A 20,529-nucleotide genomic window follows, 5' to 3' on the forward strand; every position below is an offset into this window, starting at 1 on the left:
CTTTAACTTCCCGCCGTATGCAAATTAGCCAACGTTAGTGCAACTTCGCTATGCTTGCCGAATTAACGCTAGCGCAACTTCGCCATCGTTCGGTGCCCTGTACGCAACTTTGCATTTTAGTGAATTAGCTTTGTCCTGGAAAATTTTCGCCTGGCGTAGTGTGGCGATGTGAGCGAAGCCGTTTCTGGCGAATTTTAGGAGGTTAGTGAATTTGCCCCTAACAGTGGCCAATGTTCTAGTGTCTTCAAAGGCGCCCGATCAAAACTTTCCAGCCCCGGCCGTTTGAGGAGCTGACCGATATCCAAGTCTTGTGCCGATATCAGCCGGCTCGTCTCCTGCTATAACGCACTGAATATTGTACAAATATTTGTTTTCTACTACAATATCTGTGCGTCTATGGCCAACTTAAGACAATCTTTGTTGAAAGTTGGTTTTCATCCCTCAAACCCCCCCACCCCCAATTAGCATTCCCAGAGTTTTGCCTTTTGTCTTATATAAAAGAGCAAAGAAAAGCAATCTTCAGCTGTAGCTGCAGTGATTTCAGGAAAGCAGCCATTATACTGAATGGAATCCACCGGTCACCAGGTCCATTTAGGAATGTAGACTTCTCTGCCAGCTTCTATCCAGCATTGAGGAGAGAAAACCACCGATACAAACATGGGTAACCTAAATAATGAATAATGACTGGCATTTGGTAACTATAACATATAGTGATTCATAAAATGCTAAGCTTTAGGAATGAGCAAAACTGCAAGACCCACTGTGAGCTTAATAGGACCACTCAGTATGGCCGCTGCCAGGCAATAATCCTGCACTACATAGAATATTGCATATGCAAATTAGGGGTGGGAAGGGGAAATCACTTCTTACTTCCTTGTTTTGTGACAAAAAGTCAGGCAGGTTTCTCTCCCTGTCCCTAATTTGCATATGCAAATTAGGAGTCGATTCGGTTCGGCCAGTTAGAAGATTCCACCGAATCCTGCTGAAAAAGGCCGAATCCGAACCGAATCCTGGATTCGGTGCATCCCTACTTTAATTGCTTGAAAGAATCAATGGAACATAAAGCAACATCAACACTCATCTTTTTAAATATACATCCAAGAAATGCAAAGGCAATAAAAGCAATTAAGGTGCAGTGTTGCTTTAATATTTACTCATCTGTGAACATGGATCATGGTGCCGAAGTGCAATTTTTGTTTGCAAATCCAGCGCTCCAAATCCAGGCACACATTAAGTTGCATCTGTTTGGTAAACAACACAAGTTGGATTGAGGAACCCAGGAACTATGGACGTGTTCAGGCTATGAAATTATAGGGGTCCCATCTGTCAATGAGCAGGCTTTAACACCAATCATCAGAGCAGGCTGGGAGGTGCTGTGGTGCTCCCCCCAAGTACTCCAAAGTGCACTGATCCCCAACCAGTTATTCATGAGCAATAGGTTGCTCTCCAACCCCTTGGATGTTTTTCTCACTGGCCTTAAAGGAGAAGGAAAGCTACTGCGGCAGTTCAATGCCAATAGATTAGCTACAATAGTGCAAACTAGAACTCTATCTTTATTATGCAGAATGCTTTACCATACCCGTGTAAATGGCTCTACAAACTCAATTGTTTAGGATAGCAGCTGCCATATTAGCTTGGTGTGCCATCACTTCCTGCCTGATTCTCCCTGCTCACTCATAGCTCTGGGCTCAGATTACAGTGAGGAGGGGAGAAAAGAGAGGGGGGAGAGAGGAGCAAACTGAGCATGCTCAAGCCCTAGCCCTGGAGGTTTAAGCTGAAAACAGGAAGTCTGATACAGAAGCCCATGAGTACACAATAGAAGGAAAGAAATGTGGTGTTTCTTTTGACAGAGGACTCCGAGCAGCATTACTTTGAGGGTTTACTGGTGTATTTATATAAACCTTTCTGATACAGCTTACTTAGTTTAAGCTTCCCTACTCCTTTAAAGCAGGTGCTTCTTTATGAAATTATTGGTGAATGGGGCCACTTCACTCAAGCATGATGGGTAACCTTCCCGTCTTTAGCAGCTTCTATGTAATTGGCTTGAACCCATTTATCACTGTGCCAGCTACACCATTTATTAAATAACTCCAAATAAATCAAAATCGTTAAATGAGATGTCTATGCCCCACGCACCCTCTGCTGTACCAACATCTGCTTCCTCAAGGTTAAACTATATTACTTCTAAGCACCCGGCAATGCTTTACAGATCAATAGTTTTGTGCTTTCTAAATGCAGCCAACGGGCCCTTTTTACATCCATAAACCTCAAGGACTTCTGACAAGTAATTTCTTTAAAAGGCCTACGCCCACAACAGCCATATTTTCTAACAGGGAGACATCATTTTGGCAGAAGGGGAAGACGAAATTGATTAAATAATTCATAACACTTGGTTATAAACTTACTTTTTTTGGCAAGTAATAGAGTTGATTGTATTTTAAAGAATTTGTAGCACTTCACTTATCAGTGAATTTAAAAAAAGGAAAAAAAATGTCCCATCTAGGCACCCATACCTGCTTCCAGCTAGATAAACTGCAATTGGGCATTCTTTATGGCACAGATAGATATGGCAAATGCAGGACAAACAGAATCTCCTGTTCATTCTAGTACAGGTATGGGATTCGTTATCTGGAAACCAGTTATCCAGAAAGCTCTGAATTACAGCAAGGTTGTCTCCCATAGACTCCATTATATAGTGAATAAAGTACCCCCTCTTGTAAAATATAAGGATATTATAAGTTACCGAGGAGTTTCATGACCATATAAAAACACGAGGCCGAAGGCCGAGTGTTTTTATACAGGTCATGGAACTCCGAGGTAACTTCTAATATCCTCATATTTTACAACTGGGGGTACTTTATTTATTATAATACACAAGTTTCAGTGAGTCATGTGACAGAAATGACATCAGAACTCACCGTTTATAACTGATGACATCAGAACTCATATAAGGATATAATTTACAGGATATTCATGGCTTTTGTGTATTATAATCAAATAATCCATATTTTTAAAATTGATTTCCTTTTTCTGTGTAATAATAAAACAGTAGCTTGTACTTGATCCCAACTAAGATATAATTAATCACATTTACTTTACCGTGCTACGCAATATGTTGGCACTATATAAATACATATTAATAATAATAATTAATCCTTATTGGAGGCAAACCTCGCCTTTTGGATTTATTTAATGTTTATATGATTTTCTAGTAGACTTAAGGTATGAACATCCAAATTAAAGATCAGTTATCCGGAAAGCCCCACACCTGTATCCACATTACTGCAGTAGAATTGGCCAAGAAACAACCCCACCAATAACTCCAAGCCGCAGTATTCTCCCCAAATTTTCTCAGCACACTGCAACCCATGTGAAAGTCATATATTATTGCCTTGGCATTTGGCTACTGTGAGAAAGTCCAAAGGTAACAATAGCTTTGCAGATGACAAATGTCGGCAAAATCAAGCCAAGTTGAAATAATAACCATATTATTTATTTATGAACGGTTTTATATGTAAAATACGCTGAACAAACAGCCCTTTCATATTATTAGTATATGGTTTTGTGACTATAATTCAGAAAGTCAAGTGGCATGAAAATGCCGAAGACTAAATCAACAAGGACTTTATAAAATGAACACTATAGAGAAGTGTGCCAATGAATTAAACGTGAACCACTTTTTATTTAGGCAATAAGGAATGCAGTAAAAACTTGCTGTGCTCCCAGAACACTCTACTACTGCACATGGAAAGTAGAGTTGTCTTGTGTAGGCACAAGCAATGGAGCCATCGGTCCAACACTAGTTGCCAGTATAATCTCTAGAAAAACACTGTGGCTGTGATATACACATAAGGTATAGTACAGAGATGGTGCCTATAGTAACAGTGCGATAATAGTCTCTGGGAAGGGAGTGTGACTGTGGGATAGCAGGTATAGTAGGGAGAGATGGTGTCTATAGTAACAGTGGGATAATAGTCTCTGGGAAGGGAGTGTGACTGTGGGATAGCAGGTATAGTAGGGAGAGATGGTGTCTATAGTAACAGTGGGATAATAGTCTCTGGGAAGGGAGTGTGACTGTGGGATAGCAGGTATAGTAGGGAGAGATGGTGTCTATAGTAACAGTGGATAATAGTCTCTGGGAAGGGAGTGTGACTGTGGGATAGCAGGTATAGTAGGGAGAGATGGTGTCTATACTAACAGTGGATAATAGTCTCTGGGAAGGGAGTGTGACTGTGGGATAGCAGGTATAGTAGGGAGAGATGGTGCTATCACTGAAATACAGTAACACCTAAAATGAAAGTGTTTTAAAGTAATGAAAATATAAAGTACTGTTGCCCTGCACTGGTAAAACTGATGTGTTTGCTTCAGAAACACTACATAGTTCATATAAACAAGCTGCTGTGTAGCAATGGAGGAAATTTAAAAAAAAGTCTATATGGCACAGGTTAAATAGTGGATAACAGATAACACCATTATCTGCTGTGTAACCCGAGCCTTTTCTCCTTTGCATGGCTGCCCCCATTGCTACACAGCAGTTTATTTATGTAACAATAGTAGTGTTTCTGAAGCAAACACACCAGTTTTATGAGTACAGGGCAACACTGCATTATATTTGTATTACTTTAAATTTTTTTTAATGTTGCTGTTCCTTTAATGATATATATATATGCAGCAGTAATTACTCTTACCTTGGCCAGAATTATAAATTGCTTTCACTGATTTTTTCACTTTCTGTAACGCTGTCCTATCTTGATCTAAGGCCTGAAAAAAAGAAGAAAAAAAAATGGTTGATTTAAAGATCATATGTCAAAAACAAGCATTTGTCATTGCATTCATCATCTCTAAAACTAGAAGAAACATGTCTTTAAAGTTTACCAATTATATCCCCAAAAACACCATCGAGCATCAGCCAGTCATTCAATTACTTCATTCAGCACTTGCAGGTTTGCAGCCAGACCTTTATTGGTGGGTTTGCAGGACCTGATAGGGAACTGCATTATATATTTCCATGTGGGAAAGGGAAAGATGTGATTGGCTACTCTCGTACTAGTGTTTCTGGGGGAAAGACGTTTAAGGCACCGCCACAGAGATAGGGACCATCTACGCACAACTCCAGTAAAATTGAAATGATCCACTTTAGTCTAAATTTTAATCAGGTGCCATAAATATCATTTATAATTGCTTATATGATAAAGCTGATTTGTAACAATGCTATCCATTCCCTTTATAGACTGTGGAATTCAAACTTAAAGGTTAGACTATAGCAATAAGTGACTGTGTCAAAGCAGACGTAGGGCTCTTACTCATGAGCGTTTTTACCTGCGCTCCCCTGTGTTCCGTTTTTCGGCATAGGCGCCGAACGCAGGAAAAATGCAGCATGTTGCGTCTCAACCTGCGTTCGGCACCTACATGCGCCTGTGTGAGTACAGCCCCATTTGAAAAAATGAAATGCGTCTATTCCTGCACTCCCCTGCGGCTAAATGCCGAAAAGCGGAACGCAGGGGAGTGCAGGTAAAAACGCTCATGAGTAAGAGCCCTAAGGCCTACAAGTAAGTACAAATAAGTCCTGCTATATCACAAGTCACACTCTACTGCCCTAAACTTGCCCTAATGTGACAGCTACAAGGGGAATGACACCATATTGACCCTTCCATGTATATTTAATTAAAGGAGACATATTATGTAAAAACAAGAATGTACCAGTGAATTAAACTCTTAACTATAGAAGGAATGTGCTTTAAAAAGTAGTGTTTCGGTTTACCTTATTGAAAATTTCTGCAAAAACCCTACTAGTCCCGCCCATCTGTTTCACTTCCTGCTGCCTCCTTTCCCAGGCTGTACAGGGGAGCCGGCGGCACTCAGCACACTGCACTGTAGGACAGGAACCAATCAGCAGCTAGGCTGTCCTGATAGGGAAGTGAAGCCTGTGTGACTGCAGGGCTGTGATTGGCTGTCCCCCTCTTACTGTGTTTCTGGCAGGGACCTTTAGGACATGCCTACCCTTCATTTGAAACAGGGACAGGGACCACAGAAGATCTATGGGGAGCTCAAATAAAGGGGCTAATTTTGAAGAAAATGAAAATTTTTGGCCCAAAGTAAAACCAGCACCATATAGTGTATATTATTGCCTACAAAATTATTTTTTTTTCTTTATCCTATATGTCTCCTTTAAAAATTCAGGCAGCAGGATTTGGCCAACACTTTATGTCACACTCCACTCATTAGTGTTAATGCCAGCAAAGGTCACCCCGTGGAACTACAACTCCCAGCATGGCACTACAGTTCCAAGTGTGGCACAGTTACTCCCGGTGTGGCACTATAACTCCCAGTGTGGCACTATAACTCCCAGCGTGGCACTACAATTCCCAGCGTGGCACTACAATTCCCAGCGTGGCACTACAATTCCCAGCATGGCACTACAATTCCCAGCATGGCACTACAATTCCCAGCATGGCACTACAATTCCCAGCATGGCACTACAATTCCCAGCATGGCACTACAATTCCCAGCATGGCACTACAATTCCCAGCATGGCACTACAATTCCCAGCATGGCACTACAACGCCCAGTCAAACAGAAGATTTTGAATCCCTTCATGCACCTAATAGGGAATTGTGCTCCAGTTTTGATGAACAATTTCCTTTCTTTGGTGATGTCAGCATCCCTTTAAAGGGGCTTTCTGTTGCAGACTTTTATCATGATATGTCCAGGTGCTGATTTCAGACCCTCTGTAAAATGAGAGTGTATGCTCTCAAACCAAGCAAGAGTGATGAATATTTATCGTATAAAGCAAGAAATGTATAAAAAAAGGAAAACTTCTAGTGTGAAATATGGGCAGCTAACAGGCGGGTCTATCCAGTTGATTATGCCCTTGGCAATATCTAAAGTTCTGCTGGCTTAGGTCTAGTCCTGTGATAGTTCTAATAGTTCTAATGCTCTCAGGTTGGTCTAAGGCAACTTAAGAGCATTAGTGGCTTTCAGTGGCTTCCTCTCTAATGGATGGGAAGTGACAAAAGGTAGGGGGCTTGATTTCCAACTGGCAATACCACCTATTACCATCCCTGTGCTTGTAGCCAGATACTTCAATGGCATCTACCTGGCATTGTGAACACAGCCAAGATTTAAAAGAACAGTAACATGAAAAAATTGGTTTAAAGTAATGAAAATACCACGTAGTGTTGCCCTGCACTGGTACAACTGATTTATTTGCTTCAGAAACACTACTTTTGTTTATATAAACAAGCTTCTGTGTAGCAATGGTGGAAAACTGAAAAAAAGTCTATATGGCACAGGTTAAATAGTGGATAACAGATAACACCATTATGTTCTACAGAGCTTATCTGCTGTGTAACCTGAGCCTTTTCTCCTTTAAATGGCTGCCCCCATGGCTTCCTTTTCTGTAATTAAAAGCCACAGGAAACAAATGGTTCTGCTGATTTCTAAAAACAACAGAACAAATGAAAGTGTGTGTGTGTTATAGGGATGCACCGAATCCAGGATTCTGCCAACCACAAGCATTCGGCCGTATCCGAATTCTGCTGAAAAAGGTTGAATCCTTGTGCCTGGCCGAACCAAATCCTAATTTGCATATGTTAATTAGGGGCGGGTAGGGAAATCACGTAACTTTTTGCCACAAAAAAAGGAAGTAAAAAACATTTTTCCCCACCGTTTCCTTTCCTGCCCCTAATTTGCAAACCACAAATGTTTTGGGATTTATTATATCCTGAGGATGTATAAAGTCCGAATCCGAAAATCCGGAATCTCAGACCTGCTGAGGTTGCATATAAGTCAATGGAAGAGGTCCCAAAGATATTTTGATCTGCGTTGGAAAATCCGAAACATTTTGTACGATTAGTTTTTTTCACAATTCTTCAGAAAAATTCAAAATTGTATCAATAAATAATGAGAAAATAATGAGAAAAAACCCGTGTGGATTTGGTCTGAGTTGTTTTCAGAAAATAATAAGATTCGGACTTTGATAAATGGGCCTTTCGAAGTCCATTTAACAGCAACAAGGTATTTTATAGCCCGTGTGGCATTAAACAGTGTGTTCCCATGCTGGGCATGTAATGAAATGGTAAAACAGTGGTGTTATATAGTGAAACATTCTTTGTAGCGAGTAAAGCAAAGCATTGTGTCTGCCTCTCAGCTTAATACTGGAGGTGAGATGTAGCAGTGCTATTCTTCCCTCCCTAAAGTTCCGGCACTTAACATAATGAGCTGGCTAATAACAGCAATCAGCCGCTCTATTCATCGGCACGGCTTTTGTACTACTCGCAAACAACAAATTATATCAGCAAGTGTAGTATAAAAACATGAATATGTAGAGCTCCCCACTGATGCTCATTCTATTCCTCTGAAATCACTTTTAACAAACACACTGTAGTAGGGGAAACAACACTACTCATCCACTGCTTGCCTGTCACTATACCTTAAAGGAGAACTAAACCCTAAAAATGAATGTGGCTTAAAATGTCATGTTTTATATACTGAACTTATTGCACGAGGCTAAAGTTTCAGCTTGTCAATAGCAGCAATGATCCAGGACTTCAAACTTGTCACAGGGGGTCACCATCTTGGAAAGTGTCTGTGACACTCACATGCTCAGTGGGCTCTGATTGGCTGTTGAGAAGCTAAGCTTAGGGCTCGTCACTAATTATCCAGCAGAAAATGAGCTTCCCTGGCTGTAATATAAGCTGATGCTACAGGTTTGCTGATTATTAAATTCTGATGCTAATTGCACTGGTTTCTGTGCTGCCATGTAGTAATTATCTGTATTAATAACTAATCAGTAGGGATGCACTAAATCTCGAATCCTTCGCGAAAGAGTCAGCCGAATACCGAACCGAATCGTAATTTGCATATGCAAATTAGGGGTGGGAAGGGTGAAACATATTTTACTTCCTTGTTTTGTGACAAAAGGTCACACGATTTCCCTCCCTGCCCCTAATTTGCATATACAAAATCGGACAAATCCTGCTGAAAAAGGCAGAATCCTGTCCAAATCCAGAACCAAATCCTGGATTCGGGGCATCCCTACGAATCAGCGTTATATTGCAACATTTCTGTTCTGAGGGGCACATTTACTTAGCTCGAGTGAAGGAATAGAATAAAAAATACTTCGCATTTCAAAGTATTTTTTTGGCTACTTCAACCTTCGACTACGACTTTGAATCGAATGATTCGAACTAAAAATCGTTCGACTATTCCACCATTCGATAGTCGAAGGACTGTCTCTTTAAAAAAAACTTCGACCCCCTACTTCGCCACCTAAAACCTACTGAACCTCAATGTTAGCCTATGGGGAAGGTCCCCATTGGCTTTCTAGCCAATTTGTGATCGAAGGAAAATCGTTTGATCGATGGATTAAAATCCTTCGAATCGTTCGAATTCCTTTGATCGTTCGATCGAACGAATAGTGCTAAATCCTTCGACTTCGATGTCGAAGGATTTAACTTCGACAGTCGAATATCGAGGGTTAATTAACCCTCGATATTCAACCCTAAGTAAATGTGCCCCTATGTGTACTCTATATTGTGAGTGGGTCCCTAAGCTCAGTAAGTGACAGCAGCACAGAGCATGTGCAGTGAATCAGCAGAAAAGAAGATGGAGAGCTACTGGGGCATCTTTAGAGACACAGATCTTTACTGCTAAAGGGCTGTGGTTGCCTTGGGCTGGTACAGAAGCACAAAACATAATGTACAACAGTGTACCAGTGTCAGCAGTACAAAGAAATGAATGTCAATATTTTCTCATTTTTGACATTTGGCGTATTGCTGCGCGTCTCTGGCACAAGCCTATGAATAACAAGCGAGTGTCTGGTGTGGGTGGTTGTTGCTAAGGGTCGCTGAGGAGCTGAGCTAGTCTCGGCCCACTGCAATATGCCCTTTGTATTCTGTAAGAAATACGGCTTTCTGGATATTTGTATTTGAATGGCTGCATACTAGCTTATTCACTTTAAAAAGCAGATTTATCAAGGGGTTGAATTAAAAATTAGAATTTCAATTTTAACGTTTTTTTTTTTTATGGCCAAAACGGTCAAATTCAACTAGGTAATTGTTAAAATTCAATTTGAGTCTTTTTAATAATTCAATTTCGATTTTCGAGACTTATCTTACTCTGGCCCTTTAAGAACTCTCATTTTACTAGTCGCCACCTAAAACCCGCCGCATTGCTGTTTTAGTCAATGGGAAACGTCCTGGAATCGATTTTGAGTCGTTTGCAGCCTTCTTGAAAATTCAAGTTTTTATTCAGAAAAAAAAGTTTGAGTTTTCAGGTCGATTCTATTCATCAGACTATTTTTTTTGATTGGTCGGATTTCGAGTTTATGGGAGTTTTAAAAAACTAACATGAATTCAAAATTGGATCCTTCATAAATGTGCCTCCAACTGTAACAGAAGCTTTTGAAACAAATACAAAGCTATACTAGTGCATGGGAACAGTACATGCAATTTAAATACTTTTATATTTGCTGTTACAGATCCTTTAATTCTGTATTTCCACTTAGGCAAGTAACATTCAGCCAGTCTTCTCTGAGTTTTCTAGAGTGGAACTTCCCTCTGAATAAACACTTAGCTTATTGACAACCACAATTCCAATCAAGGCACAACACAAAGTTCTGCTCCCTGGCACCATGATGGACATGAGAAAAGCATCTGTGGCCAAAAACATGGCTATCACATTATAATAATAATAATAATAATAATAACACAAATAAATCCGGATTAACAAGTTACAGGTTCATAAATGGTGTAAAGGACAATATACACTGATATAATCTGAATATAATACACAAAAGCCATGAATATCTTGTAAATTATATCCTTATAAACTGTGAGTTCTGATGTCATCAGTTATAAACGGTGAGTTCTGATGTCATTTCTGTCACATGACTCGCTGAAATTTGTGTATTATAATAAATAAAGTACCCCCTGTTGCAAAATATGAGGATATTAGAAGTAACCTCAGAGTTTCATGCGCTGTATAAAAACACTCGGCCTTTGGCCTCGTGTTTTTATATGGTCATAAAACTCCTCGGTAACTTATAATATCCTTATATTTTACAAGAGGGGGTACTTTATTCACTATATAATGCACAAACGCCATGAATATCTTGTAAATTATATTCTTATAAATGGTGAGTTCTGATGTCATCAGTTATAAAGGGTGAGTTCTGATGTCATCAGTTATAAACGGTGACTAATGATGTCATCACGGTGAGTGGTGTCATTTTTGTCACATGACTAACTGAAACTTGTGTACATGTATGGGATCTGTTATCCAGAATGCTCAGGACCTGGGGGGTTTCTGGATAACGGCTCTTTCTGTAATTTGAAAGTTCATACCTTAAGTCTACTAGAAAACCATGTAAACATTAAATAAAGCCAATAGGCTGGGTTTGTTTCATTTAAAGATTAATTGGATCTTAGTTGGGATCAAGTACAAGGTACTGTTTTATTATTACAGAGAAAAAGGAAATCATTTTTACATTTTTTTTATTATTTTGCATAAGATGGAGTCTATGGAAGACAGCTTGTCTGTAATTCGGAGCTTTCTGGATAACGAGAATCTTTCTGCCCGGCCGAACGGAATCCTAGTTTGCATATGCAAATTAGGGCCGCAACCTTCCATCCATGCCACCCTATGCGTTTCGCTGTTTACACAGCTTTTGTTGACGAAACTGTGTAAACAGCAAAACGCGTAGGGCGGTGTAGGTGGAAGGTGGTGTGAGTAGCTCCCACTCTTCCCAACGTAAATAGGTAGTGGTTGAACGGGTGGAAGGGAGGGAATGAATGGCTACCTAAGTCTCGTAAAATCGAATACTATGCTGTGGCAAACATGGATTAGAATCCAAAAACTGAACATAATAGCCACCACCGTTCCACTCTATGCGACTTCTTAATTACACGTTATTTTAAGGACATGGTCCGGCACGGCTATGAGTTAAATATGCTGAGAGTCTGTGTTGGTCTGGGCAGCAAGTTTTTTAATTGGAACATTTATTAAAGGTTACGTTTTATATACATTGTTACAACAGTTACCTGAACTAGTTTGCTTGTTACATTAAGATGGAAGTGTGTTTTGCTTACATTCCATCTTAGTTTGTTTCAGTTTTGTTTTGACTACTTTGATAGTTTGTTGCAAATATGCAGAGTAACAGTTGTTATCAGTATGTTCTGCTCTACATACTAGCTGATATCAGAAGTAACCTCAGAGTTCCATGACCTGTATAAAAGCACTCGGGCCAGGCCCGAAACCTGCGGGTCTGGCGGGTTCGGACCGATTCCTGCACAAAATCTTCGGGTTGCGGGCGGGTCAGGGTCGAGCTCTTCTCCTGCTCTTACCCGCCCACAACCTAGCAATTCCCGCTTCCAACGCCGGAATTTAATATGGCCGAACCCCCGAATCCTTCGCGAAAGATTCGGGCGAATACTGAACCGAATCCTAATTTGCATATGCAAATTAGGGGTGGGAAGGGGAAAACATTTTTTACTTCCTTGTTTTCTGACAAAAAGTTACGCAATTTCTCTCCCCACCCCTAATTTGCATATGCAAATTAGCATTTGGATTCTGTGCATCCTTAGAATTTATAGACTTCCGCTCTCCCCCACCCCTTTTGTGATGTCACTGCGGGACAGGCGCGGGTCTATAAATAGAGGGCAGCAGCAGGCTCGGGCCGGGTGCGGATTGGGAGGAGGCGGGTTAGGGTCCGATGCGGGTTGAGAAATTCTCGACCTGCACATCACTAGCCTTCGGCCTTGTGTTTCTATATGGTCAGGGAACTCCTAGGTGACTTATACTATCTTTATATTTTACAGTAGGGGGTACTTTATTCACCATATATCAGCACAAACGTTGTATAGGAATGAAGTTCTAGTACAAATGAAGAATAACCACATTCTTTGTGGCAGCAAGTTACAACACACACTTCTAATTTCAGGCCCAGCTGAATTCATATTCATTTTCTATAGAGAAGCGAGCGCTGAATGATTTACAAAGCAAGTATTTAGGAACATGCTCTTACCCTCTAGGCAAGCCGCCATGCGTCTGAATTCATATAATCTGATGGAGGCCAGACATTGTGCTATAAGAACAGTGGCACGTGGCTGCCTTAATCTACGGCAGATATTTCCCCCCAAAAACAAGCGTCCAATTATCTCATCAGATCTGTGTGTATGTATAGGAGACAATGTACAATGCAAAAACAATGCTTGACCAATCAGATTTGATCAATATAATTGAGGGACGCACTGAATCCAGGATTTGGTTCGGGATTCGGCCTTTTTCAGCAGAATTCAGATTCAGTCAAATCCTTCTGCCCGGCCGAATTTGCATTTGCAAATTAGGGGAAAGAGGGAAATTGCATGACTTTTTGCTAGAAAACAAGGAAGTAAAAAGTTTTCCCCTTCCCACCCCTAATTTGCATATGCAAGTTAGGATTCAGTATTCGTCCGAATTTTATCTCTAGGTTGCCCCCTGAGTGGTACCATTATATCTGGTAAGTTTCATGACAGCTGGACCACAATAGAGGGAAGGCGTTAAAGGAACAGTTCAGTATAAAAATAAAAACTGGGTAACTAGTCTGTGCAAAAAAAAAAATTTTTTTCAATATAATTAGTTCGCCAAAAATGTGTAACATAATAGCCAGAACACTACTTCCTGCTTTTCAGCTCTCTTGCTTTCCACTGATTGGTTACCAGGTAGCAACCAATCAGTGACTTGAGGGGAGACCACATGGGTCATATCTGTTGCTTTTGAATCTGAGCTGAATGCTGAGGGTCAATTACAAACTCACTGAACAGTTATGTCCCATGTGGCCCCCCTTATAGTCACTGACTAACTCAGAGTTAGAGAGCTGAAAAGCAGGAAGTAGTGTTATGGCTATTATGTTACACATCCAGTCACTCCAGCCTTTATACATTACATTTTTGGCTAGCTAACTATATCAGAAACATTTTTGCACAGCCTATTTACCCAGTTTTTATTTTTACACAGAACTGTTCCTTTAAACACAGGACAAACGGAAATGCAGGTCGGCAGAATAAAGGCAATATATTTGGTTCCTATAGCCTAAATCATTGGTGTAAGTTAAAGGGGTGGTTCACCTTTAAGTTAACTTTTAGTATGTTATTGAATAGCTAAATCTAAGCAACTTTTCAATGGGTCTTCATTATATACTTTTTTATGATTTTTTAATTTGCCTTCTTCTTCTGACTCTTTCCAGTTTTCAAATGGGAGTCACTGACCCCATCTAAACTATTTTGGATTCAGCCGAACTCCTGAATCTTTCACGAAAGATTCAGCCAAATACCAAAGCGAATCCGAATTTGCATATGCAAGTTAGGGGTGGGAAGGGGAAAACATTTTTAACTTTTAACCTTGTTTTGTTAAAAAAAAAAAAAAGTCACGCAATTTCCCTCCTCGTCCCTAATTTGCATATGCAAATTATGATTCGGATTCAGTTCGGCCGGGCAGAAGGATACGTCCGAATTATAATCCTGCTGAAAAAGGCTGAATGAATTCTGTTCAGACCTCTGCTATTCATATTTTAGTCTCTTATTTAAAATAATGCATGCTTGCTAGAGTAATTTGGACCCTTGTAACCACATTGCTGAAACTGCAAACTGCTGAATAAAAAGCTTAAATAACAAAAAAACACAAATAAAAAATGAAAACCAATTGCAAATTGTCTCAAAATATCACTCTCTACATCATAGCAAAAGTTAACTCAAACAACCCCTTTGACAACAGATTTGCAACGTGTAGTTAAATCTCAAACTTTTTAATGACCGCCAATATACCTCATGATAATGCATGCAGTCAGAACTAGCAGTGCAGAGTAACATTCTGCTTTCAATTGCAGTGAGATTGACTCATGAAAGTCATAACCTCATTTGTAATTAATGTATAGTGGAAAGCTGCTTTAAAAAAGAATTGCATCATCTTGCTATTTAGGCCTCTCCTATTCATATTCCAGTCTCGTAGTGAAATCAGTGCACGGTTGCTAGGGTAACTTCGACCCTAGCAACCATTTTGCTGACATTGCTAAGTGGAAAGCTGACGAATAAAAAGCTAAATAACGACAAATAATAAAAAATGAAAACCAATTGCAAATTGTCTCAGAATATCACTCTCTACATCATACTAAAAGTTAACTCAAAGCTGAACAACCCCTTTCAATACACTGCCAGGAACAAGTCTCTCTGCACAGAAGCATTTCATAGATACAAAACAAAACAGCAGCAAAGCAGAATGTTCCTCAGAAACGCTACAGAATACTGTGTTATTGGCTAAAAAGCAGGAGAGAAGAAACTGCCAGAAAATATCAGCTCAGCCAAAATTCTCAACGGCCCAGATTGGAGGATTCAGCTTCCCCCCGACGTTCCCGAAAGCTTATGACTGCAGCTTGTGCCCGATGCGGGGGGTCGCCCCAGTTTTCTCACATTGCTGCCGAGGGGATTCTAATTAGCACTTTACAGGAGATGACGTTCGTGGAAATAAATGAGCCGCGGCCGCAAAGGGACTCATTTTTAGGTGAAAATGATAGGCTGCAATTTCTCTGCAAAGGTAATTAAGATTCTTATTAAAGATACACCTGCACGGCTTCCACTAGGAAACATGATTGGCGTCAGTTCAGGGTGTTAAAGATGCACATCTGCAGTATCAGCATCACATCATAAACACCAAGTGATTTATTATACTGTATATATATACCCATGTATACAATACACTCAGAATGAATGAGAGATGCCTCAGTAGGGGGTACATTATCCCTTATAATACATGAGTGATACTCAGAGTTCCCGCTATAACTCAGCCTGCAGCCTTGTGCCTTTATATGTCACAGAACAACCCCTCAGTGACATATAATATCCTTATCATTTACAGTAGGGGGTACATTATCCCTTATAATACATGAGTGATACTCAGAGTTCCCTGTATAACTCAGCCTGCAGCCTTGTGCCTTTATATGGTCACAGAACAACCCCTCAGTGACTTCTAATATCCTTATCATTTACAGTAGGGGGTACATTATCCCTTATAATACATGAGTGATACTCAGAGTTCCCTGTATAACTCAGCCTGCAGCCTTGTGTCTTTATATGGTCACAGAACAACCGCTCAGTGGCTTCTAATATCCTTATCATTTACAGTAGGGGGTACATTATCCCTTATAATACATGAGTGATACTCAGAGTTCCCTGTATAACTCAGCCTGAAGCCTTGTGCCTTGATATGGTCACAGAACAACCCCTCAGTGACTTCTAATATCCTTATCATTTACAGTAGGGGGTACATTATCCCTTATAATACATGAGTGATACTCAGAGTTCCCTGTATAACTCAGCCTGCAGCCTTGTGTCTTTATATGGTCACAGAACAACCGCTCAGTGGCTTCTAATATCCTTATCATTTACAGTAGGGGGTACATTATCCCTTATAATACATGAGTGATACTCAGAGTTCCCTGTATAACTCAGCCTGAAGCCTTGTGCCTTGATATGGTCACAGATCAGTCAATAGTGCTGCTCCAGCAGAATTCTGCACTGAAATATGTTTCTCAAAAGAGCAAACTGATTTTTTAACATTTAATTTTGAAATCTGACATGGGGCTAGACATATTGTCAGTTTCCCAGCTGCCCCCAGTCATGTGATTTGTGCTCTGATCAACTTCAGTCACTTCAGTTTACTGAGGCACTGCAAATTGGAATGTAATCATCCACCTCCCCCCATCCCAGCAGCCTAACAACAGAACAATGGGAAGGTAACCAGATAGCAGCTCCCTAATACAAGATAACAACTCCCTGGTAGATCTAAGAACAGCACTCAATAGTAAAATCCAGGTCCCACTGAGACACATTCAGTTACATTGAGTAGGAGAAACAACAGCCTGCCAGAAAGCAGTTCCATCCTAAAGTGCTGGCTCTTTCTGAAAGCACATGACCAGGCAAAATGACCTGATATGCACCTACACCAGTATTACAACTAAAAAAATACACTTGTTGGTTCAGGAATGAAATTTTATATTGTAGAGTGAATTTTTTGTAGTGTAAACCGTGTCATTTAGAAATAAAAAAATACATCATAAAAATCATGGCAGAATCCCTTTAAACACCAAAAATTCTGGTTAGGACTTAGACGAGAGAGGCAAGGTCATTGCTTGGGGTCTGTACACAACACATTTTATGTCCATCAGATATCAGAGGCTCCTGGAGGCTGAAGATAAGCATTACTTCTCCCTAATAATTGTTTGTCTCCTTTATTACAATTGTGCTGCCAGTTCATTGGCTCAGCTCTCCAGTAGATGAGCGCACGGTGCAGCCCCGGAGAGACCTCTGCAGTGGATTGTGGGGAAGCAGCAGGGAGCAATTCTGGTTGTTACTGGGCAGAACACACTGCAGGCTCTGACAGCAGAACATGGTTTAATTAAATTCAGCTCCATGGCCAAGCATTGTGGCTCAGCATTTAAATGTAATCCAGATGTATCAGGAGAAGATGATGGCTGTCCATCCTTTGTGCAGTATCATTGCTCATAAAATGCCCTTGCTAAAAGGACAATGGACTGTGTAATAACTGTAAGAGGAATTCACCATCTACCTCTGGTGTATGTACCGTCTCTTAACAGCTTTCAACCAACAGACATGGAGTGCACACGTTACAGTTCAACGGCACGGCTGCCGACGGAGCATTTACGATTTGAAAGGGAAGTCGTACAGACAATATGTTTTTAAGACAATCTGTAACTATTGTAAATCCACCAAAAATAAACTGTAAACAGCTGTCTCACCTTGATTTATGGCTGAGATTCTGGTTCTGTATAACAGAACATTCTGTCCCAGTGGCTGCACAGATTCTATCTGATCCTCATTGTAAGCAGCAGTCCTGTCCTGCTTTACGGCAGCTGAGATTCTAGCTATCTGTATAACAGAGCATTCTGTCCCAGTGGCTGCACAGATCCTATCTGATCCCCATTGTAAGCAGCAGTCCTGCCCTGCTTTATGGCTGAGATTATAGCTATCTGTATAACAGAGCATTCTGTCCCAGTGGCTGCACAGATCCTATCTGATCCTCATTGTAAGCAGCAGTCCTGTCCTGCTTTATGGCAGCTGAGATTCTACCTATCTGTATAACAGAGTATTCTGTCCCAGTGGCTGCACAGATCCTATCTGATCCCCATTGTAAGCAGCAGTCCTGTCCTGCTTTATGGCAGCTGAGATTCTAGCTATCTGTATAACAGAGCATTCAGAGAATTCTGTGTCCCTGAAACCTTGCCCAATAAACCAGTGTCAATGTCTAATAACATTCAGGGATCAGATCTTTTATGATGTGTAATGAAACGATAAACCCAAGCAGATTAGGGAGAAGTATCCTAATAATCAGTAGCTTTTACTACACTGGGTGGAGAGGGAATCACTGGCAGGTTATCAGACCAACAACGGTGTTAAAAGATAATAAAGCCCGTACAATTGACAGGTCTTCTGTGTGTTTTCTATGTATAGCAAACATATGCCACTAAAGTTAGAGATCTGAAAAAACAATGCAAACAGCACAGCAGCCCTATGAACTTGATACAGGTTTGGGATCCCTTATCCAGAAAACACTGATTTATGTGATGTCTCCTATAGGCGATTTAAAGCAAATCATTCTTCTATTTGTTCTTAAATTATTTTCTGTACTAATGAAAGAGTATGTTGCTACGACACATGCAATCTATGTTGCTGGCAAAACAATTCTATTGATTTAAAATGTAACAGTTTTTTTGTAGACAGGGTATGGTGACCCAAACTATGGGGAAAAAACACTAAGCCCAAGCATTACTTATTGCTACTTTTTATTACTCATCTTTCTATACAGGCCTCTCCTATGTATAGTCCAGTGTCTTATTCAAATTAATGCATGGTTGCTAGGGTAATTTGGACTCTAGCAACCAGTTTTCTGAAAATGTAAACGGGAGAGCTGCAGAATAAAAAGCTAAATAACTCAAAAACCGCAAATAATAAATAATGAAAACCAATTGCAAATTGTCTCAGAATATCACCCTTTACATCATACTTTAAGTTAATTTAAGGGTGAACAAACCCTTTAATCTGCTCTCTGGTTGTCGGGGCCACTGTCCCTTGCAACCAGACCGTATTATAACAACCTCATATTCCAGTCTCTTATTCATATCAATGCATGGTTGCTAGGGTAATGTGGACCCTCTCAACCAGATTTCTTAAAATGCAAATTAGGCTGCTGAATAAAAATCTAAATAACTCAAAAACCACAAACAATAAAAAATGAAAACCAATTAAAAACTCTCAGAATATCAGTCTCTACATCATACTAAAAGCTAAAAGCGAACAACCACTTTAATCTGTACCGGAAGCAAAACCAGCCTATTGGGTTTATTTAAAGTTTACATGATTTTCTATTAGACTTAATGCAAATTACAGAAAGATTCCATCCGGAAAACCCCAGGTCACAAGCATTCTGGTTAACAGGTCCATACCTGCAATAGATCCCATGCATGTACATATTTTTAATGGGTGTTGAGTTGCAAATCAAGATAAACCCACACAAGCCGTGACAAACAGATAACATTCCATTTCAAGTAAACAATCACACACGGTATTCCAGACATCAGAAAATTCAATTTAGATGGGGATGCTTTTCCGCTAAGAAGCTCAGTAATTATACACAGATGAGTAGCCCAGAAGATCACACTATAGAAATAAACCTGCCTGACAATAGTTTAGACACATATATATGTATATATCAAGTAGTGCACAGAGCGCTTCCTTTCAGCAGATCATGAATCATCATGCGTAATACAACTTCAGTAATTAGAACAAGTAAAACACAAGGGAATAATTCACCAGAGACTGCCAGGCTAATTAATTTACTCTGCAGTGATCAACCCGTTAGCACAATATCAATCCTCAAAACCGAGGGAGAAACGAATAAGCTTTCAAGCCTTACGAGCAGGACCTGCTACATGTCAATAAAAAAACAGCCCCTTCTACAAAATGAACACATTCAAACCTGTACTTACTACAGGTATGGGATCAGTTGTCTAGAAACCGGTTATCCAGAAAGCTCTGAATAACAGAATGGTCGTCTCCCATAGACTCCATTTTATCCAAATAATCCAAATTTTTAAAAGTGATTTCCTTTTTCTCTGTAATAATAAAATAGTCGTTTGTACTTGATCCCAACTAAGATATAATTAATCCTTATTGGAAGCAAAACCAGCCTATTGGGTTTATTTAATGTTTACATGATTTTCTAGTAGACAAGGTATGAAGATCCAAATTACAGAAAGATCCATTATCTGGAAAGCCCCAGGTTCCCAGCATTCTGTATAACAGGTTCCATACCTGTACTGGTCAGCCCCTGCAGGTAAGATTGTATCCATTCTAAGGACCATAGTGTAATCACTCCCTTGTCAGCTGTTGCTAGAGTCCTGTGCGGAACCAATTTCTAAGACCCAGACCCGACCCCTGAACCCTCAACCTGACCCGCAACTGCCTTATACACAACCAGACC

At 40.2% G+C, this 20,529-nt stretch overlaps 1 protein-coding gene across 6 annotated transcripts in view; it reads right to left on the bottom strand.

Moving 5' to 3' along the window:
- The window catches only part of asap1.L (ArfGAP with SH3 domain, ankyrin repeat and PH domain 1 L homeolog), a 190,142-nt gene that overhangs the window by 69,158 nt on the left and 100,455 nt on the right, over positions 1 to 20,529 (bottom strand). For all 6 annotated transcript variants that reach the window (XM_041566640.1, XM_041566643.1, XM_041566644.1 and 3 more), the window contains one exon: positions 4,689 to 4,761. In XM_041566640.1, the coding sequence (XP_041422574.1) occupies positions 4,689 to 4,761 (73 nt within the window). The remainder of the gene's footprint in view (positions 1 to 4,688; positions 4,762 to 20,529) is intronic.

This window comes from Xenopus laevis, chromosome 6L (genome assembly GCF_017654675.1).
Source record: "Xenopus laevis strain J_2021 chromosome 6L, Xenopus_laevis_v10.1, whole genome shotgun sequence".
NCBI lineage: Eukaryota > Metazoa > Chordata > Amphibia > Anura > Pipidae > Xenopus > Xenopus laevis.